The 25,130-nt window shown below is 34.7% G+C and overlaps 1 protein-coding gene across 7 annotated transcripts in view; it reads left to right on the top strand.

Annotated features, from left to right (window-relative positions):
• The window catches only part of NRG1 (neuregulin 1), a 162,685-nt gene that overhangs the window by 111,157 nt on the left and 26,398 nt on the right, over positions 1 to 25,130 (top strand). For all 7 annotated transcript variants that reach the window (XM_032214217.1, XM_032214216.1, XM_032214214.1 and 4 more), the window contains one exon: positions 21,237 to 21,360. In XM_032214217.1, the coding sequence (XP_032070108.1) occupies positions 21,237 to 21,360 (124 nt within the window). The remainder of the gene's footprint in view (positions 1 to 21,236; positions 21,361 to 25,130) is intronic.

Genomic DNA, 25,130 nt, shown 5'->3' with positions numbered 1-25,130 from the left:
TGAACCTAAGAAGAGGTTAAGCATGGAACAGCAACTACTATGCCATCCTTTGTAAAGGGCATTTAGACAGTTGAGCATCTAACACTACCATTCTCATTAATGATCAGAATGTGGTCGTTGGGATATCATTATCCTTTGCAAAGAAAATTATAGGAAGAACTTCACCTTAGCTTGCAATTCTTCTTGCATTATGTTGAGATTGCTAATCTCAGAAATCTAAGCAAGGTTAGATCTGGTCCACAATTGGGGACCAGGGATCAAGTTCAATTTTACATTTACTTTATTTTTTAATGTAAAAATAATGGTAGACAATGAATGGCAATTCTCAAAAGACAAGTAGCCCATATGGAAATGAGATGATCAATGACACTGGCATGTAAAGACAGGAATAGGCATTCTTACTTGAAATGACAAAGAGGCTTGGTTTTGAATTGTGTGCTGAAATAGGGATGCCTATTTCTCTCTTTAAAAGCTTCTGTCTCTTCTGTAACAAAGTGAAGGCATTTAAAGTAAAACCCACTGACTTTGATAAAGCTGCTTTATCATTCCTTGCTCTCTGCATCTTATTGTCCAAAGCTGCCTCCCCCATTCTGGCATTTAGCAATAGCAATAGCAGTTAGACTTATATACCGCTTCACAGGGCTTTCAGCCCTCTCTAAGCGGTTTACAGAGTCAGCATATTGCCCCCAACAACAATCCAGGTCCTCATTTTACCCCCCTCGGAAGGATGGAAGGCTGAGTCAATCCTGAGCCGGTGAGATTTGAACAGCCGAACTGCAGAACTGCAGTCAGCTGAAGTAGCCTGCAGTGCTGCATTTAACCATTGTGCCACCTCGGCACTTTAGTCTTAAATACAACATGTGTGTTGTATCCCAGATGTCTCGCAGAAAGGGACTCTATAGCCAAAGTAAGCAAGATGGTATCTTAAAAACACAAAAGACCAGATGTTGCAAAAAAAATCTGTACAGCCAGTCTTTTAGTAGCATGAAAAAAATATGTACAAAGAATTTGTAAAACATTTTCCTCCAAATCTAGGGGTTGATTTTCACTGTTCTAACATTTTTCACTTCACAGATTTTTATAAATTGGATCAGTTTTCCACTAGGGGTATTTACTAGCACAAAGCCTTTTTATTACTGGAAGAAGTATGCAAATTGTCCTTACTTACATAAAAAAGAACCAAAAAAGGTCGAAATTAGATTGTTTTGTAAATGAGTCTAAAAGCTGAACAGAATATGTGCATGCAGTGCATATATAAAACAGAATTTTTGTTTAAAAAAACCAATTCCCTCCAGATTTTATTATTTTATATATTTGTGACTAGGATGTATCATTCTGTTTTCTGTCCACAGGGCACTTTTCTGTATTATGTCTGGAAGCTATGAAAAATTAGTTCCAATGTTTAAATAATGTTTGCAGGTATATAAAACATAAGCCTTGTGTGTGTCGTTTTTATAAGAGGAATTTCCTCTCATTAAAATTTTACAAAAGCCACTGAAAGTATTATTCCAGAACAGGAAGAATTCCTCAGTCGTGTCTTGGAGTCTCAGCTTTTAGCATTTGGAAGGCTCAGATATATGTCAACCACATACTATTGCTGGAGAAGAAAGGTCTTCCTGTGGTAACAATTTACTAAATGTTGCAGTAAGATGTTGCCACAAATTTCCATGACAAAATTGTCTGTAAATTAGCCCAAAATACTATTGCATGTGTAAAAGCCAAAACTAGTTTTGGAATCAGATCAAGACAGGATTACAGTCACTTACAGTAAAAAAATTATTATGCAAAAGAAAAAGCAGTAGGAGTATGTCAATTCTATAGAATAACTGAACTAGAATGCAGTATAACAAACCCCACATACCTCCCTAACTTCAGTAGTTTTACTTGCTTCCAATGTTTCCTAATTTAGCCCCAAATACTATCCCGTTTCGCCGAAAATAAGACCTCCCCAGATAATAAGCCCAATCAGGCTTTTGAGCGCATGGCAAAATAAGCCCTCCCCTGAAAATAAGCCTTCCCCAAAAATATTGCAACATAGCAGCAGCCATGAGATGACCATGCTCATCGCCTCCTGCACCTCAAAAATAATAATACCTCCCCCAAAATAAGCCAAATTGTTTATTTCAGGGGTCAAAATAATATAAGACCTGGACTTATTTTGGGGGGAACACAGTAGGTATGACTATTAAACAATAGAATGTCTTATGACTGGGACGTCTTTAAAGGATCATCTTTTCTGATGGGAGCTTGGCATCCTAAAAGTTTTCAAGGATGATTTTTCATAGCTTTTCACTAACATCTGGGTTGCTTAGATTTGGATTCAGGAGAAAGGAGACACTTCGGTGATTTTTTTCCTGTGTGAGGAAGTGCACTTGGTTAATTTCTCGTGCTTTAAGGTTACTTTTCTTCCTCTCTGAAGGGTGTTCCTTCACTTGTTTAATTATTTGTTATTCAAACTTAGTTTTTTATTATATGGTTGTTTTGCTGATGCTGAAAATTCTCCAGAATATTTTTAAATGAAAACCAAGATAGAAAATATTTTAGTATTTGTATTTGTATGTTTACATTTATCCCTAGCGCTGTTCCTGATTCCCACTGCTTTGGAAAAGAATTTGTTTGCAAAAGACCTATGTAATTTAATATCTGGGTCCCACAATGACCAACTTGATACCAGCAAGAAGCCACAAGGAAGATATGAGAGGGAAGGAATATTATGTATCCGCAATAATTCTTAGTAGAGCCAGGAAAGATAACTGTGTGGACTCCTGGGTAGCCATTCTCAATAAGCATAGATAATTTGCTACATAAGCCAAACATTAATCAGCAAGTAGCTTTGATAAGCATACCATTTTTCATTAAAGAAAAAAAAGATATATTAGGTGTAGATGACCTTTTTAGATGATCTTGTTTTCCTGGAAGTGCCTAAAGGACTGGTTTGGACAAAACCCAGCAGCACTTTTTTGTGCGGCTGTTGATAAAAATAAGATCGACAACATGATCGCCAATGTCCACTAATGGATATAGAAGAAAGGATGAGGAGCCTCAGTGACACTATTTTTTTCATGCATCTTAAAATTATAGATATTAACATCTAACAATGTATTCAATTGTGGGCAAACATGAATTTGTTCTTTTTTGTTCTATGTAGAGCCCCTGGTGTATTTTTGACTTTTACAAGTGTGTTCTTAATGCCTTTGCCTCTTTAAGTGACAGATGAGATTTGAAGCCGGTAGAGGTAGTCCTTAACTTACAATCATTCATTCATTTTGAATCAACCATTCGAAATTACAATGGCACTAAAGAAAAGTGGCATGATCATTTTTCATACTTATAACCGTTGCAGCATCCCCATGGTCATGTGATCAAAATTCAGATGCTTGGCAACTGACTCGTATTTATGACGGTTGCAGTGTCCTGAGGTTATGCAGTCACCTTTTGCAACCTTCGGAGAAGCAAGGTCAATGGAAAAGCCCAAATCAATTAATAACTGTGTTAGTAACTTAACAGCTGCAGTGATTCATTTAACAACTATGATAAAAGAAAGATTGTAAAATGGGCCAAAACTCACTTAACAAATATTTCACAGCAACGAAAATTTTGGGTTCAATTGTGGTCATAAGTTAAGGACTACCTGTACTGAATTAAGAAAGGAGTGTGAACTACAGTAGCTGAGGAAAAGAGTGAAAAACTGAAATAAGGGCATAAAATTTCATTAATACTTCTTAGAAGTTTAGTTATTGACACTGCAGTCATTTATAGTACTTTTGTATAGTTTGAGTTTGAAAATAATTCACCCTCTAGCTACAGATAAGAAACACTAAAGCAGTGATGGCGCGCCTTTTAGACACTGAGTGCCCAAACTGCGCACGTGCATGCCCAAACTGAAAGAAGCTAACCTTTAACCAGGTTAGTTCCAGTCCAGACTTGGAAATTAGGAAAGTAATCTGGAGGGGGGTGGGATGGATCCTGTTTGTATTTGAATAAGAGACACCCAGAGAATACTGGAGCAATAGACTAAATTGAGAAGATGAAGAAAGATTTTGGAAAAAGATAGTGAAAAAACATATTTTGTCCACAATACCTCTATATTGATGTACCATATTTTTGGGAATATAAGACACATTGGAGTATAAGACGCACCAAAATTTTGAAGAGGCAAATTAAAAAATTTTTTTTTTGCATTCTGCAGAACTCCTAAAAGAACCTCGTTTTTTGTGAAAACGCCCCCCCTTTTTTTTTTCAAAAAAAAGGCATGCCTTTAGGAGGCTTATAGAGTGTTCCTGGGGACTGGGGAGGGCATAATTGAGCAAAAAAACAGCCTGTTTTCTGCTCATTTCTGCCCTCCCCAGTCCCCAGGAGCACTCTGTAAGCCTCCTTAAGGCTATGCATAGCCATTTTGGTGAAGGGGGTGGGCTTTCGGGAGGCAAAAAATGCTGTAGTCAATGTATAAGATGCACCCAGATTTTCAACCTCTTTTTTGAGGGAAAAAGGTGTGTCTTATACTCCACAAAATATGGTAGTCAGCAGAAATCAGATTCATATTGAACAGGTCTAACAGGTCTTTTGCCTTTTTCTTTTGTCTGTAAGACTCTGGCATATTAAGACAGGCATTTCCATCCCACTCTATCCTTCATAGTCATTAAGCAACCATTAAAAATTAACTTCTCCTGGCCCGGAAAGTAACAATGATGAAGGGATCTAGCATGCTCAAGACAGTAAAGAGAATGAATAATTAAATTAGAGTAGTTGTAAAGAACCCTTTCTAATTAGTTAAACAACTAAAGCTTTGATTAGTAATTAACATGATTGCAAGAATCTCCTGTGTTTTCTTCAGTGGAATATTATATCACTGATGATTATATGATAAAACAAATAAGAAAACGTTGCTTCAAAGAACAACACTAGAACCTGGATTACTTTCTGTTTTCCTGCATCTGTCCTTTTATCCTCTGCACGACAGAACGAGGAAGAAATGATTATATTGAAATATAGAAATAGAAATTTCCTATTGAAACTGTGTGTGCCCAGTATTAAGCAATGCAAAAACAGAGACTGAGAATTAAGCCACACATTAATATGCATTAAAGAGTTCAGTAGTGGAAATGTTGGCTAGCTGATGGCAATGAAGATTACATGTGTGAGAGGCTTAATTCCCTCTCTCCTAAATCACTTGTTTTACAAAATCTCCCACTAGATGTTGTAGTTAAAAGAGGGGGTAGGGATCTTATTAGTAGAGGAGTGATTTTGCAGAGAAAGGGGTTGGGAGGATATGAAATTTAAGTACAAACACGGATCTTGATCAGATTCAGGTTTACTGTAAACAAAAGTCACAAGGAAAAATAGAGCTAAATAAATGTCACTGATTTGGCCAACTACAGCATTGTAATTGTTTGGAATGTCTTTTAAAAGAAGGTGCATTAAGATCTGGTGCCTAACATTCTCATAAGTTGCCCTTGCTGTTTATACTTGGTAATGACAAGCATAACTATCTGCAAGTAAATTCTGTAGAATAGATAAGGGGAGTGAAACCTTTTCTTTCCACCAAAATGTAAATCAGGAAGAGGAACATGATAAATTTTAAAAAATCAATAATAGCAAAAGGAAATTGGAGGGTCTTCCTTCACTTAGTGTATTCCCTTATGGCTCACAACATGAGGTTGATTGCTTGAAATTGTCATGTTAATGACAGTTTTGCTACAGAATATATATAATTTCCTTGTCTTATAGCTATCCTTTCTCTAAAGAAGATGGATGCCCCAGACAAACTAGAGAATTAAAACATAGCAGAGGCCATCACTTCTCTCTCAAAACCAGCCAGGCATACAAACATAAGCTCCAATCCATTTCTTTAAAAATTAGAGTGCAAATCATCATGATCAAGAATAATTTTAAAGAGGCTTTCATCTTTGCTTTGCTTTTTATTTAAAATAATTGGATCAAAGGGATTTTTAAAATAAAAATTAAAGTTTGTATGATTCTAGGTCAGTTAGACATTTCATTCCTTTTCTCTGGAATGTTTTAGAACAGACAGAAAGTACTAAGAATACTTAATGTGCATATTAACAATTTAGCAAATTATGCATAATATAAAATTAAAGGAAGATGTATAATGAACAGGCTCTTGTAAAGGAAAACATCAGATGGAACATGCTTCCATAGAAGCAGATGGTTGTTACCATTCAATTTTAAGGATAGCTTTTATTGATGTTAAAGCTATAATAGAGCTGTTCTTATTATTGATATGACATAGCATGTCATATACTTTTATTCAGTATAGATGACAATGAGGTTGCCATACAGATAAATCACCCTTCTTTTATATTAATTGATTTGAATGAATATTTTAATTTTACTCAATCTCTAAATTTTATTTGTGCAGTTTGGCTATCATCTCAAACCTGATGGATTTTTGGATATTACAATTTCCATATGTCACAATATGTGATGATTGAGTTATCGCCCAGAGTTGCTAGTGTATATAGCATTATTTTTCTCATCATGTTATCTATTTCACTTTCTAATTTCATGTCAGAACTGTGTAACTTATTATATAGAAATGAATTCATACCCTCTTCCTAGATAACTCTGGCTTCTTTCAGCTATTTCAAAGACAACTTTTTTTTAGGACTTGAAAAGTCCTGAAGATGGACTTTTGGTTTATGTTGTATCTTCCTTATACTAAGGCTGTGCAATTTTAACTAATTCAATCAAGCATTCAATACATTTAGAGACTAAATTGCTTGAGAATGTAAATTAATCCCATCAGTCAGACTGTGGAAGAACTACAAAATTTACATTCTGCGAAGTGTTTTATTGTTATGCTAAGTCAGTAGTATTTTTACATGTCTTGAATAATTTTGTGTCAATCCCTAATTCATTGAATTTTTTTCACTTAAACAAGAACCTTAATCATTTACGTATATATATTGTTACAAAAACATAATGCTAACTTTTTGTGCTAGGGCCAGATTTTTTTAAATATAATGATTTTTTCAAGCTTTAAATTGTTTAAATTACAATGTATTGATTTTTTAATTACTAATTAGCAATAATCTGGAGTTGTCCTGGTATTTATTTATAGGGGGAAATGTTTGGACCAAACGTAATTTCTAATGTTAGATTTTCCCCCTTACCAGAGGGAATCCCCTTGTGGAATACTGTGAAGCCATTACCATGGCAACTCCATGGTAATGCGCTGTATAGTAGAAGCCATTTTATGGCAGTACAGTAGAAGCCATTTTAAGGCATAACAGGCTGTATCTTAACAGAACACACACCCCAAGGGGTTTTACGGGTGCCTTATCCCCACAGTATTTGTTTCCAGAGAGTAAGTCATCTGTGTACCAAGTTTGATTGAAATTCCTCAAGGCATTCCAGAGTTATGCTGGAACATACACGTGCACACACAGTGGGTTATATAACCCATCCTTATGTTGTGCAACTTGAAGCAGCATAAAAATGTTCCTTCTTATTTCCCCCAAAACAACCACCCTATGAAGCGAGTTAGACTTAGTAAGAGTGATTTCGCTGTCTAAGGGAGGACTAGAACTTCTTGTCTCCAAAATTCTAATCCAGTAATGTAACTACTGGTTGGCAGTTATATTTAATTATTTATTATACTTATTTGCCACCCGGTTATGATTACATTGTTTCATGATGGTCAAAAGTCAAACTGAAGTAAAAATAGATAGGCAAGATGTATTTGCCTAATGTCTAGGAAGATCCAGAATTCTTAAGATTAGTTTTTCCTGGAAGTAAAATAAAACTCAGATATTACTATATTGTAGAACTATATACCATTTTTTTTTTCAAATTTATCAAAATATTTTATTTTAAAATATTATTTTTTTCTCTATATTCCTATTGCTAAGCCATTTGGAAATGCAATGTACTGATATTGGGACTACATAGATTTGGATTGTAGATGAAATAATATTTCCACATTGTTGAAAGGAATTAATTTCAGCTAAATTTCAGCTAAATAATATTAATTTGTATCTTCAAAAGCATAATTCACATTAGTTTAGACTGTCCTTTTTTTTTGAACAAGCAGCCTAGTCAGAATTGAAATACCAAGAAATCAATAAAAAGTAATTAAGTGCTTGATGACCTTGAAAGGGCACTAAAGGTAAACTTGCATACGAAATAAATCATATTACATTATCTTGATTTTTTTATTTTTTCTTAACTTTCCTGAAAACTGAAATATTTCATATGGCATTTTAACTTAACAAAAGCATTTAGCCTAAGTTTTTCATTTAAAAAAATAAAAATAAGTCATTACTTTTATAAATTTATATGTGTTAAAATCCACCATGGATTGCTAGTTTGCTTCATCATTTCAAAACTTTTGTTTCAGAAATTAGAAGAATCTACTGTCGTCAATTGTGGGATTCCAAATCTTTTCCTACCTCTTCAATGAGAGAGTGCTTCGCGCACGATCACGCAGCACTCAAAGACCGTCCTCAGTGTGAGCTGAGCAGTTTTTTAGCTCAACTGAAGTGCAGCAATCTGCTCTGCCACATGAATCAGCTGTGCTAAAAAACAAGGGAATATAGGACAGGGAACGACGGGAGCGGGAGGGTGGGGCCAGCCAGAGGTGGTATTTGTCGGTACTCTGAACTACTCAAAGTTTTACTACCAATAAGCCAGAACCGGTCCGAACCAGCTGAATACCACCTCTGACAGCCATCTAGCTGTTCCTGTGATAGGTTTTATTCTATGCAAAGCTAAAATTGCTCTTTATTGCAACTGGATTAGTAATAAAAATGTAAAATATATACTGACTAGGATGTTCATTCATATTCAAGCCATTTTCTTTGCTTTATTAAAAGTAGTAACAAAAATAAAAGAAAGAGGCTAAGTAGAGTTTTAACCCTTTGTGTAGAAAACTTAACACTAGTCTAATAATTAAAGAAAGCATACAAGTCATTCCATATGGTTTCCACTCAGTGGTTACATTCTCAGTTTCAGTACATATTGCAGTAAAGGTGATGACTGGTTTTTATGAACTTGAGAGAAGTGGAGACAGACTTCATCCTCTTTGACCAGGAAGTCTGTTATTCCTACTGTTTCAGTTAGATAGTGATTTCCAGAAAGACTCCAAAAGGAGAAACGATTGAATCAGATGAAATATAAATAAATGGAATAAAACTATATGAATAAAAAATAAAGAAATAAGGGAGAACAAATGAACAAAATAGCTATTGGGAAGTTGGGATGATGATGACGGCGATGATGATGATGATAATAAAAGTATGGGAGCTCTGGTGGCGCAGTGATTAGAATGCAGTATTGCAGGTTAACTCTGTCTGACTTTTCTTGGGACATTTCTTAATTGATTCACTGCCATTGTTAAATTAGTTACATGGTTGTTGAGTGAATCCGGCTTCCCCATTGAGTTAAAGGTCGCAAAAGATGGTCACACAACACTAGGACACTAAATATGAACCAGTTGTCAAGCATCCAAATGTAAATGCTGCAGTGGTAATAAGTAACTTTTTCAGTGCTGTTGTAGTTTTGAACAGTCACTAAACTAACTGTTGTAAGTCAAGGACTACCCATTTAAGCCTAAATGCTATTGCCATTGCTATAAACAATAACAGTTGCACAAAACACCAGTAGTCGATCGTTTTCTTTTTTAAAAAAATCAAAATCATTATTGAGTTGCTGTTTTTGTTTGAACTTGTACTGAATACAAAATGATCCCATGATGACAAGATGGAAATAAAGGAATTTGCCTTTAATTTTATTTTTTTTAATCTGTGATAAAATGTTTTCTGCAATCAAGGCATCACCTAATTTCAGTTTGTATATAATAATCATTTTATTGGCATTTGGTTATCCACAGTAGAATTAAATTCCATTAATTCTTCTAACTGAAGTAAACCTATATTACAGCAAGACTCATTCATTATTTAATAACATTTAAGTTACCAACAGTTTACATAGTATAAGGTAGGTTGTATATGCACTAGAATAGATCTACATATCCTCGGCAAGGTTAGGCATGTACATCTAAGACTTCCATTCTCAAAGGAATAAATTGAGTTTGTGTAATGAGATTCTTTCTGATTCTGACTCTAATTGCCTTTGTGTTAGTTGAAATAATAAATACTCCAGCCACAACACTGGCATAGTACAAAATTTGGGAGCACAATGGAATTCAATAGTCTTGTTTAGGGCCGCACTAGAATCGCTAGAGAGGGTTTGATGCAATTATAATTCTTCCTTGCTAGAAGCAATGGCTGATACGTTACGATGACCATTGATTGATCTCTACAGCTTGTTTTTAATGTTTTGCTTGCAGTGGTTTGTCGCCTGTGGATTAGATGAGGGAAAGAAAGATCTTCAAAGCAGCCTTTGAAAAGTTAGAACACACCAACAAATACATGGAGAAACACAGAGACAAAAGTTGGGACAGTCATGCTGTCTTGAATCGATAGAAATTGTATCGTGCATTTGAAGACCCTCAGGATGTGAAAGGCTACTATATAATATGAATGACTTAAATTTATCAAAGACATTTCTTGGTAAATGAACTTTGGGAAATAGAGCTCTGTTAAAAAAAAAAAGGAAAATTGATAGCAATGTCATTTTGCCGAGATGATGAAGTTAGGAGGAAAGTGCTATGGTTGTATTTTTATTTTTTTTATTTTTTTTAGGAAACATCATTTTAATCATGAAATTTGCTGTGGGCAAATTGTCTCTGCAGAAAATAAAATCTGTAGAGTAACTTTAAGGAGCTGTCAGATGCTGCTTCGTTCAATAATCAGGAAAGAAACCACTCAACTCCATTTGTTTGAAATTAAGTGTACTTTTACTAATTACAAACGAATAGTAGCAAAGCTAAGCTGAGTCTGGTTAATTGGGCGCGAAAACAATGAATATCACGTATAGGTCAATCCCCTCCCCTTGGCACCCCAGTCCATAGTCCAATTATAATTCACCCAACTGTCAGGTGGGAGATATCGTCAAAAAACATCAGGGTGGAATGCTGGACAGTTAACCTTGGCGGGAAACTCCCTACCTCCACATGCGCAATGAGATGGTCAGAACAGCTTCTAGAACATTCCTCCAGCACATAATGATTCCATGCCCCCCTTCCCCATTTCAATGGCAGCCGAAGCAGCAGCAAGGCAGAGGCTGACAGGAACCTTATGTCAGAATTTGTAACTTCTCTGTGATGTCTGTCTCTGCAATATTTTTTCCCTTCAGAGTATAAACAAAGATGGCATGAGGTGAAATGCAGCTATCAAGTCATAATTTCCTTTTATGTTTTAAAAAGTTATTTTTAAAGATTTGTTTTGAAACTTACACTTGCAGAGTTAATACAGGTAGACCTTGACTTACAACAGCTCATTTAGTGATGGTTCAAAGTTACAATAACTCTGAAAAAAGTAACTTAGGACCAGCGGTGCAATTCAGCCAGTCTATTCAGATTGGACAAACCATTAGCGGTGGTGGTGGGAGGCTCTGCCCATCCTCCCGGATGTCATCAAGTCCCATTTTTGACACTGTGCATGCGTGCACACTCACATTTGCAAATCGGTAGCGAAGGTAAGTTGATTTTACCCCTGCTTAGGATTGTTTTTCACAGTTGCATCCTTTCCAGCATCCCCATGATCATGCGATCAAAATTCTAATGTTTGGCAACTGGTTCATATTTATGACCATTGGTGGGACCTAAGGTCACAGGACCTTCTTTTGCAACCTTCTGACAAGCAAAGTCAATGGAGAATCCAGATTCACTTAATAATTGTGTTACTAACTTGACAACTACAGTGGTTCACTTAACAATTTAAAAAACCCCACCCATTGAGGAAAATAGATTTACTTAATGACCATAGTGTTTGTTTAATAACCTGCATCTGCTTAATACCATCATTAAAAATGGTTTATTCATTCAAATCCAGTCACATGATGCGTTGATCTATGACCACAATGACTTACGATCCATAATTTTTGTTTTTGTCCCCCTCTTCTCTTCTTCATGCTTTTGAACATATCTTTGACTTTTTGACTCGAGAAAAAGCAGACATCAGCATTATACTCTAAGGACTAATGTTGTAGTGCATGTGTATTTGTGTAAATGCTGATAATACATTACTTTAAATACTGTGTTTTCCGGCCAAAACCCTCATGGTATAGAGATGGGAGAGATTTCAACTTTTCTTTTACAGTTCCTTACTCTGTAGCAACAATGACATTGGACAGGGCACTTGAAAGTTACATTTACTCATATGAGCAGGTTGAATGCTTGCTAAGTCTCTTTGTTACTCCTTTTCTGAGAGAGATTTTTAAAGTCACCCAGGGAGTTGTTTTCCTGGATTGCCTTTTTTAGTTGCTTAAACTCATCTCTTTTTCTATTGATTTTATGTTTTCTGAAAATTGAACTACACTGTGGAAGGGCAATATTTGTAAGACAAAGATAAGACTGCCTTTCAGCCTAATTGGTGCCAGCTTACAGGATTCTAAAATTGACATATAATCACATCTGCATTAGTGTGGTGTTACAAACTGTAGCCTTTAGCTGGCCTTTGAGTCATGGAGTTCTGACATTATAGAAAGACAGGGCTGCGGAAATAATTAAGCTCAGGATGCTAGTGTAAGTGAATAGGATAAATTTAATTGCTTCATAGGTTGCAAACCAATGTTTATCTGTGGAAAATATACATCGTCAAATACTCCTTTGAACCATTTCAATTCTACAACATTTTTTTAAAAAATCAGGCTTGGCTTGGTGTATAGAATTGCATAATGACCTTGCTTCAGAGAAAAGGCTTATACTGCATTTTATGGCGATAATACTTTTTAAAAAAAATATTCTACGATGATTTATATCATTTGCATTTATTCCACACATTGTTACTCTGAAGGTATTTTACAACATCGCAAAGAATATATATGTCAAAACTAAAGTAAGTTCTAATAATTACAGCTGCGTTGCAGATTTTTAAAATAACTTACAAAAAAATAAGTAAGCATCTTTTGCAAATTATGATCATGGTGTGCCATGCAATTTAGTGTGACTAACTTCTGCTTTACTAGCCATAATGTGAATATTAATTATTTTAAAGTACATATAAATGTAGTGATACATGCAATTTTGGGGTAGACTTTCTATACCTCCAGGCTCTTGTAAAGACTAAATTTTAATCTTGGTATCAAATATTACCGTAGCTTCTTTTAAAAACGACCTCAGAGCCAGTCTCTCTCTTCCTTCCATCTTTAGCAGCCAAGTCTTTTTGACTTTGCTACTTCTTGATCATAATATTGTTCTCTCTGGCTTCTAGTGCAAGGTTAGATGTTACACAGAGCCAAGTTTCAATAGTGCTTCTGCCAAATGGGCTACTTTGTCAGAGAGCAAACATACTGAACTGGAATATTTTTAAAAAGTTTATGTTCAGCTTGGATTCAGAAAGGAGACTAGTCCAGAGTTTTTGAGTCATGTTGTATGAAGTCTCTATCTTTGGGCACTAAAGTAGTCCTCAACTTACAACCATCCGCTTAGTGACCGTTCAAAGTTACAATGACACTGAAAAAAAGTGACCGATGGCCATTTTCCACACTTGCAATCTTCATGGCCAAGTGATCAAAATTGAAATGTTTGGCAACTGACTCCTATTTATGATGGTTGCAGTGTCCCAAGGTCATGTGATCACCTTTTGTGGCCTTCTTACAAGTAAGTCAGTGGGGAAGCCAGATTCTCTTAACAACTGTATTACTAACTTAACCGCAATGATTCACTTAACAACTGTGGAAAAAGAAAGGTCGTAAAATGGGATAAAACTTGCTTAACAACAGAAATTTTGGGCTCACTTGTCATAAGTCAAGGACTACTTCTAATTATAGATGTTGAAGCCCGAGTAAGTCCTCGGACTTACGAATGACAGCTCGGCAACAGCCAGGCACGCCTTAGCCAATCAGGCGTGACCTGCAAGTTGCCGGGCTGTCATACGCGCGGCTATTGGTTCTCCTGTCTGACAGCTCTATATAAAAAGCTGTCAGACAGAGGAAGGGTGCCGGTCTACTCCTGTTGTTTGTTCTTGCCTGTAATAAACGTGTTATACTTACGGTTACCTCATACGCCTCCCGCCTGGTTCTTTCTGAGAATCTAACAATAGATACATTCAGAATCTTTTTATTGCAATGCAATGAGAACCATAGCCCCACTGATTCATTAGCCTAATTTTGTGTGTACCAATACACTGAGAGCACCACATTCTGCAGAAACAGTTGTCACAGAGTTATGTGGTTGAAGTGAGAGAATAAATTCTAGCAACTTAATGAGTTGCCGTTTTTCTTTTTGGAAATTGCAGATTGTAAGAACCACAATTAATGGATAAATGTATTTCAGGAAACTATGTTTATATGGATTTTATCAAAGTATTGTAAAAATCTACTGTACTAAAGAAAATGAATCATTTAAATTAACGGTGTCTAAAAATAGCCAGAAATATAAATCTTATATATAGGGTATCATAATTTAAATGTTCTCTAATTGATTTCCAGCATTTTGGATCATCGTAAATCACTAACTCACTTCAGTAGAGTGCATTACAATTATGCCTCTGCTGACAACTATGTTTATTCACAAAAACCTGTAATAGAGTGAGTTCTTTGTTCTGTCTCTTTTTTTTTTACTAAAGAAGACATCCTTGTCTATTTATAATTCAGCAAAAGAGTCTTGTCCATGACCTACAAGGACTGAAGCTGATACTTTATTTTCCCTTCATCAGTATCATTAGACTTGTCACCTTGCATGCTTGACACTCTAGCTGCTCGAAGTTATACCTGATCTCAGCAGAAACTCTGTTGAAATATAAAGCAAATAGACTTCGTTCAGTCAGATTCAAAGCAGCCCAAGAAGTAACTTCAAATAGGAGGCTATGTTATTAGCTGTATATCTGTTACTGACCAATTGAAGGTACCACCTGACTGGTTTCATTCTTGGGCGTAGGCCTCTCCTGGGAGAGATCACATAGTTATCTATTGTGAGTATAATTTTTAAAAAAAGAAGAAAAAGCATAACTTTATAAGTCAATATAAAAGATTTTTGGAAGACACTATTAAAAACATGCTAGGCCTTTGAAAAACAAACAATTCAATATAGTATCTGTTTCCATATTTCTAGGTATGAAAAGAGGTCAATAGTATCCAAATAAGCTGAAAAAAATCTGGTTTTAGAGTAATGTATAACTAAAACAGAACTATTTCAGTTTTACTTTGTAAATGTGTTTGAATTCTTTAAAAAATTTATTAGATAATGTGTACACAAATTGGAGAAGAGGAAGGATAGAAAGAAAAACTTGAAACCTTGCATTTTGTTCTATTTTATTTATTTTTGCTACTACAATAAATTTTATTTATTGTGAAGTTTTGTTTCTCAAAAAGGTTTTCTTTTCCTAGGAAGAAATCTTTCAGTTGTGCCTTTGAACAGATGAGTTATTATATTAGTTTAAAAGCCAAACATAATTGTGCTTACTCAGTATCTGTCTAGAATGAAACTATGGCCCTTATTTTTTATCATTCTTTGCTGATGTACTGTTTATTGGTACCACTTTTATATATTTAGCACAGTAAATATTATATCAGATTAGTATACTGTTTCATGTACCACAATGATGCATTAATAGTATACATTTCAGTAAAAGAGACATTAATTTTGCAGAGAAGTATAATACCTGGTATGAGTTTCTGTGGTCTTTTGTCAAGCAAAGTCCTTTTTTTATTAATAGTAGAAGGCGTCATAATTTGGAACTGTACTAAAGCTGGTACAAATTCAAATAAGTAATTATTGCAAAACATTTGACTCTAAAAACCCAACATAATCCAATGAATTTTAATTTCAGTCTAGCATATTCAGAGGAGTATTGTACAAATGTGGAATACTTGCCATCAATTGCTTTCTTGCAAAAGGATTTAAAAAATCATGTGAAAGAATTAATAAAGAAATGTCCCTTGGCATTTCGCAATGCCACTTTTTACATAAAACCTGGGGTCCAGATAGGTAGGGCCTTAACTGCTCAACTAAAATTAACAAAGCACTCTCTGTACAGGTAGACCTCGACTTACAATAGTTTATTTAGTGACCACTCTGAGTTACAACAGAACTGAAAAAGTGACTTATGACCATTTTTCAAACTTATGACCGTCACAGCATCCCCATGGTCAAAGTGATTTACATTTGGATGCTTGACAACTGGTTCATATTTATGACGGTTGCAGTGCCCCAGGATCATGTGATCAAATTTTCTGGCAATCAAAGTCAATGAGAAAGCCAGAGTCACTTAACAACAGTGTTACTAATTTAACACAAATGTGACGGGGAAAATTGTAAAATGGGGCAAAGCTCACTTAACAAATTTATCACTTAGTAATAGAAATGTTGGGCTCAATTGTGGTCGTAAGCCGAGGAATACCTGTACTATATGTATAGCTATACAGTGTCAACACTGAACCCAGAAAGATGCTAGATCCTAAATATGTTCTATAAGAAGAATGCAGTTCAACTTAAAAAGGTATATCACTCAAATTCTGAAAGTCATTCATTGAAGTCAGCTTTTATTCTGTTGTTCAAAATCAGTTTATGTTCCTGCGTCTAACCCCTTAGAGTTTAAAGACAAGTGATGTCTCCCAATATATTATATCCCTTTTGCAATAAAAGAGCAGTGCATTTGGGTATCATCAGTATTCAAGGTAGCAACTAATTCTGTATCCACATATGATTGTTTCCAGTATCTTCAGAAAGCTATTAAATATCATGGAGGACAAGACAAAGATATCAAGGTGACGCCCAATGTCACTATCTCATAGCTCAGAATGGTAAAATGGTAATGGGAAACCACCATAAACTGATATCTCCAAAAACCTTCAAGCATGCTAAAAAAAATAGCATTATCAAAATCCATAGAAAGATTCAAGGATATCAGTAAGAATGCACTCTCTCTACATGTCTTCCAATACAGGTAGTCCTTGACTTACAATAATAGTTCATTTAGTAACTGTTCAACAGCATTGAAAAAAGTGACTTATGACCATTTTTCACGCTTATGACCGTTGCAGCATCCCCATGGTCACATGATCAAAATTCAGGCTCTTGGCCATTGACTCTTATTTATAACAGTGGCAGCGTCCTGGGGTCATGTGATCACCTTTTGCAACTTTCTGACAAGCGAAGTCAATGGGAAAGCCAGATTCACTTAACAACCATGTGACTATCTTAACAACTGCAATGATTCACTTAACAACTGTGGCAAGAAAGGTTGTAAAATGAGGCAAAGTTCACTGGACAAATGTTTCACTTAGCAACATAAATTTGGGCCTCAATTGTGGTCATAAGATGAGGATTATCTGTACACAGGACATCAGAGCAACCAAGAAACTTTTCTTGGCTCCTTGGAAGAACAATAGCCCTTCGTAGTTTTAGTCTTCAGAACTCTCACTTACTTTCCCCCCCCCCTCTTATTTTCCTTATGTTTGTGGCTTCTGAAACTCATGCAGTCTCAAAGGTACTTTCAATTTTATGCTATCATATCAGCCCTTTCATAGCTAAGGCCTGTCCAGGATTTGGCTCCTAAGCTTTGGAATCAGGCAATGTCTTATTTTTAAGATATTTAAATATAGTTTTAAAATATGTTAACTGCAATTCAGGATAAACTGGAAAAAGCTGATGACAATCAGGGGAATATTAAAATCTAATCTTCTGCCAAGCAGGTAACATGGAGATATTTAAATTTACTGACATATGGATTTAATTCCATACTTTTATTGGAAATTGTGATAGGATATAGTATTCATGTTTAATTCAGTTTGCTGCACTCCAACCACCTTCTCCACAACTTTTCCCAAAAGGTGGACTTTGAAGATTTAATAAAAATTATCCAGAACGGTTGAATCCAGAATTAGTTTGAGTCTTAAGAAGGATACTGCCTTCTTTAAAACAGATGGAACAGGGTTTTTTAAGAATAAATTCACTAATGTTGGGACTAAATTACAGACCATCTCTTTTAGACAATTGTAAAACAGAAAAATCATGTTCTTCCATGTATTTTATACATCTATGCAATTGTATTCAGAGTTAAATTTCTGTGCATTCTTATCAACTAAAGTTATAAGGATGATCATTCAAGAGAGGACCTTCAAAGTAGCATCCTAACAGTGTGGGGTGAGGGATATTTAGTGTAAATATATACAGTATATGTAAAGGTAAAGATTCCCCTTGCACATATGTATTAGTTGTTCCTGACTTTAGGGAGTGGTGCTCATCTCCATTTCAAAACTGAAGAGCAAGTGTTGTCCAAAAACATCTCTGTGGTCATGTGGTCAGCATGGGAGTAATGGGAGCTCACTCCGTTACACGGTGCTAGGGATTCAAACTGCCGAACTGCCAACATTTCTGATCAATAAGCTCAACGACTTAGCCACTGATCCACCACATCCTTTGTGTATATCTATGTATGTACATAGATACACACAGGTTTCCCCTTGATGTGATGCCTTCTTGTGGCATTTTCAGCACTACAAGAAGACTGCTTTATTCATGCAAGAATACTTTTTCTCAACAATTTTTCATCAAAGCATTTCTGCAACTTCATTATCTTTGTTGTTGCTTTTCATTATCACAGTTTATATTCCAATAGTCTGTTTTTCCTCCTATGGTCCACTTAGAGAACATTTATTAATAAACAAGATTCCTCCCCATATCTGATTGCTCTTTAATTTGTTGAATCTCATCTCCCAGAATTCTCACTAATAACAAAGGAAGCCAAGGAATTCAGGAAGTTGAAGTTCACATTTCTGAAAGCACCCAAATTGGGAGAAGCTACTGTGCCATATCAACAAACAGACAAATAATATTTCCCTAATGTTTGTATTATTTTTTTAGAGATTCCTCAAAAGAATCACTGTTAAGCCTGTTTGTCCATGGTTCATAATGGCCCAAAATTTATTTCAACCCCCAAAATATCTGTTTTTTGCATTCAGGTGGATTACTTTTGATCTCACAATTGCTCAGAGAAAAAGTGCAAAATAAGATGGCCACAGCTATTATAGATAGCTTTAAGCTTAACTCTTCTATAGTCATCCTTGTAATTCAATTTAAAGCGTTCCATTAGCCTTTGTGGCAGTAATAAACTTTGTCTGCAGGATCTAAAGCAGACAGTATTACATTTCTTTTCAAATTAATGCATTTACTTCAGAACTGCAGGTTGTCTCTAGAGTAATAGTCTGATTTAAGAAGGAAATGTGATGGAGGGATAAGTAGAGGTGGCAATAGATGGAATTCTTACATGATTCTAGAATTGCATATGCAGTAAATATTTCCACCAGAAAACACTGATACACCGGTTTATACCCAATTATAGTTTTAAGTCATGATTCTGCAACTAGTTTTTAACCCAGATTTCCATATAATGGAGCTAAGATGTGCAGTTATTTGGGTGTCCTCTCCTGGAATCTGTGTCTCCGAAGGGTTTGAAATTTGGAGATGGAACGAGCAAATGCTATCTACACCCTGGAAATCTCAGAGCTGATTAAATCCTGAAATTATTAGCGTCAGCTAAATTGGAAAGAAGGCAAGGAATTAATGATGGGCTTTGACAGCTCTACCAACTGTTATTGTTCTTTTGGATTGAAGCATCTACAAGGAATTAAATTAATTGATTGAACTGATTAAATGTTAGTAGCAAACTAAGGAGAGAAAGAACTAGAAATGGAAGGATAGTTATGAGCAAATTGGATTCAAGGCAGACAAATGCCTTGTTATTCAGTTTGACTTTGATTTGCTTGGTTAAAGTTGAGTCCCCTTTATTTCATGTGTATGGATCATCACCCAAAGAATAGACCCCTGCTGTAAAGCCAGGTCTGGTGTCACAAAAGGTTGAAGAACATTTTACAGCTGATGCTGTAACATGTCCAACATAACCGTCCTTCTATTTTCCCCACCACAAAAACCTTGGGAGGTAGATTGAGCTGAGAGAGACTGTCCCAAAGTTACCCAACTGATTTTCATGGCTAACGTAGGACTTGAACTCATTGTCTCCTACTTTCTAACCTAGTGCTTTAACCATTGTCTGGCGTAACAATACAACACATAAAATGCAGACGGAACAAATATATGAAGAGTGAACAGTTTGAGAGGAAGAGGAAGATTATTAAAAGTTTTGATGGGATGAAATTGATGAGATCCTCAAAAAAGAAAGAAGTCAGAAGATTAAACCACAAATGACAATATATAAGGGGGGTTTGGATATAGATCAAAACAAACAAGTAGTTTTCAAACAAAGAAAAGTGAAGTACTCAAAGAAGTTGGTAAATAAGATACATTGTAGTTATATTCTTTCTCCTTCTCTCCCCCCCCCCTCTTCTTCCATTTCTTTGGCTTTCTATTTCTTGCTCTCTTTGAACATTGCAAAATGTTACTTATCTCAAAAAGAAATAACATGGTTGATATGTATGTGTGGATATTACAACGTTTTGGTTTATTGTGGATATGTAGATTTGTATACTACTTGTATTCCTTTTTGGATGTTCTTTCTGTACTCAGTTCAGCAAATAATTTTTAGTATAATAAAATACCATGCCAGGAGCAGGAGACTTGCCTTTCTCCACCCCTTTATCTATCCCACAGTGTCACAAAGATCAATTCTAAAATTGAACCATAGGCAAGAGGGTCTGAGACAACTCACTGTGGCCAATTCAACATGACCAAGTTGCCAGGGCCAACTTGCTGCAGGACAACCACCACAAGTTAAGAGTTACACTAATATTGCAGAAATGGTGGAATAGAATCATTAAAGAAAGGATGCCAAAGGAGGGAGAATATGATATGTGAATAACAAAAAATAAAATAATGTCTTAATTATCTTAAATAATTAAATCAAATTGTTGAATTATGCTGTGTCAAGTTGTACCATAGTGAGTTGGCCATGGCGAGATGGCCATGAAGCGTTCTGCAGTGAATTGACCATAGCATGATAGCCATGACGAGTTGGCCACAGAGAATTGGCTGCGGTGAGTTGCCCCATTCTACAAGCAGGAAAATGATTATTGACTCAGACATCATATGGTAACCCCCATAATACCTTGGACAAAGTGATTTTTGTTGTTGTTTTTTTAACTAAGATACTGATTATTTGTTACATGTCATAAAAATGCTAAAACTCTTTAACTCTTTTGTTCTGAGTACATGCATACTGAGATTTATCCCTTTCTATTTCCATTGTTTCTTCTAGCCACTACATCTACTACTGGGACAAGTCATCTCACAAGATGTGATGTGAATAAGAAAGGCTACTGTGTAAATGGGGGTGAATGCTTCATGGTCAAAGATCTTCCAAACCCAAGATATTTATGCAAGTACGAGAATCTTTCCAGTGAAGCTACAGTATTTATTGCTTTAACGGATGTTTCATATGGTAACACTGTTTAACCTAAAGAACATATGTTATGAACTGATGACAGCTTTTTTTATTCTCCAAAATAAGAGTTAAACACCATCCCAAGTCATTTCCCTTGTTTCCAAAACATGAAAATGCTATTGTATGTATGGTTTAAATTAGATTAAATCCATATATAAAATTATTTAGCCAAAAAAAAGGAATAACAATCTGTTAGACACAAAAACATCACTTAAAAAAAAAAAATCCCCAATACATTAAAATAAAAGGGCCACTATTTTGTTGCCCAATTTGCTTCCAGATGTATTGGACCATCATACTCTGTTGACATGGCCAATGACTGCATTTCATAAAAATTATCAGACCCATAAGTCAACATAGCTAGAGGAAACCAGTTTGAAGGGCTACACAAAATGAATCTGTAGTTTGACTAGATGATATTTTTCATATGGTAAAAGCATTCAAAAATTTTAATGTTATTCATGCATTTGTTTGGAGAGAAAAAACATGTTTTAAATTAAAACACCATTTACAAAATACAAATATGAAATATACACATACATATGCTTTCTCTCTTTCATTAAAACAAGACTTTCTGAAATTATTCCATAATGTTTGCTAGATCAATGACCTGTGATAGCTTAACATTGTGTGGTAGGGCTGCCACAATTGACTTTCCAATATTTTTCAAGCTGAAAGTTGTTCCAGAAACATTGCAACATAAGCACATACTCTGTGAACAATTAGATAATTAATTGGATGGAATTCTAAAATGTCTCATATTTTGGCTACAGCAAATAAAGATGGCTTATCTTTTACGATTGCTTTATGAAATGCAACTAAGTGGGGGGGAATGCTAAAATAGTCTATTTCTTTTTTTAGAATCTAGATCCCAGAGTTTAGTTAACCTTGATACTATAGTGTCATATCCATTTTCCTCTATAATCCTGATTTAACGTGATGTATTTTTAAAATATCTAAATGCAGCTGTTTAATATTCATATTATAAATTTCATACCAAATTAAGAATACAATTGCTACCTAATGGATATTCTTACATTCCTTTGTTTTCAATAACCAAAGAGTGTGTTTGAGCACAATTGGAAATTATCAAGTGCTTTCCATTTCATACCACTTCTACTGTATTGCTCATAATAACATTCAAGTCCTGATATAATTATATGCAAGAATGGATAAAGCAGAAATATCAATTTCATTCAGATAAAATGTCATCCCAACCGTAGTTAAAATGTTCAGACTGGAAAACAAATTTGACCAGTGAAGTGTTATAAAGACCACACTGAAGAGTAATATGGGTCCAGTTTTTGACAAGCAAAGTCAGTGAGGAAGCCTGGTTCACTTAACAACCGTGTTACTAATATAACACCTGCAGTGATTCTTTTAACAAATATGGCAAGAAAAATTGTAAAATTGGACAAAACTCACTTAATAAATTTCTCAGCAACATAAATTTTGGGTTCAATTGTGGTCATAAATTGAGGACTACCTGTACAATGTCTTGATATAATTTGTCCTAGACAGGTAGCATTTAGATATTTCTGTTCTTGCTTTAATAATAAATTCATATTTATTGTATATGATTTACTTTTTGAAAAGCAAAACAATATTTCCTTAAGCTGAAATGCAAACCATAACATTTCAGATAATTTTTCTATTATCAGACATTCTCTGTTTCACTGACAACTTGGCATTCAAATGTCTTTATAGCGAACAAAGTTATCAGTAAAATATTTGACACTAAGAAAATTTCCTAACAACTGAAAACTCTAATTCTAATTCATATTACACAGTCAGGTCATTGTTTTGCTAATGTCAACCTTAGTCTTCAAGCTTAGAGAATAATTAATGCAGTGTTGGGAGGTCTTCATTTTAAACATGTAGTCAATGTGTAATCAACACTGCTACAGTGTTGTTATAGTCACTCTTGCTTTTATAACTTGTTTTAAAAAATATATTAATCAAACCACATGTTTTGCTATTTTCAGAAATAATCAGAGTTTGAAGTTCTGAAGTTGAAGTTCTGCTTGAGTTAGGAAGAGAGAACGCAATTTGTTTTGTGTTTTTCAAAAATTAATTCATGTTCACCAATTACCGGGATTCATGAATAGTGGTGCTATTTACTCAAAAGGAACTATTGGTATTCTTGAAATAGGACACATTTTTTACAGGCCATTCTGGTTTATTTGCTAATAAGGCCTTTCTGAAACTTTCACAAGCTAGATTGTTGATAAAATAGATTTTTAAAAACCTTAGCATCTCTGATTTGATGAAGCCCTTCTGAAAAAGAATGTTTGACACATACTAACATTTGCTGTACTTCAGCAAAATAGTTTCAAAGTGCCTTAAATGCTATACTATTTTGGTCAGGGTATATTTCAAGCAAACTGCGACTACTATACAGGAGTTTGAAAAACATATTTGGGAGAAAATGACCCTTCAATGTTAAGCATGAAAAAAAGTTGTATATTTTTAGAATCCCAACAACTCTATTCATAAAAACAGTAACCTGCGACTCATACATCATTTACTTACTGAATTTTCAAATAATTGCACTTTTCACAGGGGAAAAAAGGAATGATCCATTGTTTTTTTAGATTTTTTTTAAATAGATAATTGAAATTAGAAAAGTAAAAAAAAGCAAAATGTTTAAAAAGAGATTGAATTTGGATTGGATTCAGGCAGCAAATAAAAATTACTAGCAATCAGGAACAAGAGGGTTTTTTTTTTATAAACCCAGCACAATTTCTTTGTATGAGACTTTGTTTAAATAAAACAGGGATGATGAGTTTTTGTATGGTATAAAATTTCAAGCAAGTTTTTTCTCTTTTTCTCTCTTTCAATGTGGCATTTCTTTTCATCCCTTAGATTCAAAATAATGCTGAACAAAAGCAATGAAATCTAGTTCAATTCTAGTGGGGATTCTTTTCTGTTTTTTTATTCCATAGCAATAGCTATAGCAGTGATAGCAATAAAAAAGCACATTTTCTGTGGCAAATCCAATGTGAGCCACTGTAACCTTTCCAAATGGCTTTGAACTTATGTTCTAAAGAAAGTTCAATAATCCCCACCATTAAGTTACATCGCATTTTATAGATGAGATTTTCTTCTCTATTTTTTTTTCCTTCAAGGATATGAACAATATATTTTGCTGTCTCAGGAAAATTGGGTGCATGGTGGACCTTTGACTATACTGGCTAATTAAAATTAGCCAGCATAGTCTAAATAGACAGAGGAAATGATAATTGCTTCCCTGTAAGATTATAAATTACCTGCAGTATTAAAGGACAATACAATTAGAACATGTCTTAAAAAACCCATTATCCACATTTCTCTTTCCTAGATTATTATTATCCCTTTTTAAATGTTCTCCATTCAGACCAAAGTATTTGAATGTGTGTTACAGTCCCAATTTCACACATTTTTGGATTAAATAATTAATTAGACCAAATTAATGGTGAAATATCCACAATTGTGGAATCTGTGATATTGTAATCTGCCAATTTGTATAAATCACGTCAAAGTAAAGTCTCTTGAACTGAGAAATTAGCTTTACCTAGAAACTGAACTAAATTAACTGGTTTTTAAAAAAATGAATTTGTTTTGCTGACCATTCTTTGTTTTATAAGCATTAAACATATATTTAATCCTTACCAATCTGCCAAAAACTATTAACATTTAACAACCCTGATTTAAATTCTTGATCTAGAT

Source organism: Thamnophis elegans, chromosome 3 (assembly GCF_009769535.1).
Source record: "Thamnophis elegans isolate rThaEle1 chromosome 3, rThaEle1.pri, whole genome shotgun sequence".
Lineage (NCBI taxonomy): Eukaryota > Metazoa > Chordata > Lepidosauria > Squamata > Colubridae > Thamnophis > Thamnophis elegans.
The sequence above is the reverse complement of the archived record's forward strand: the minus strand, read 5'-3'. Positions and strand labels throughout refer to the sequence as shown.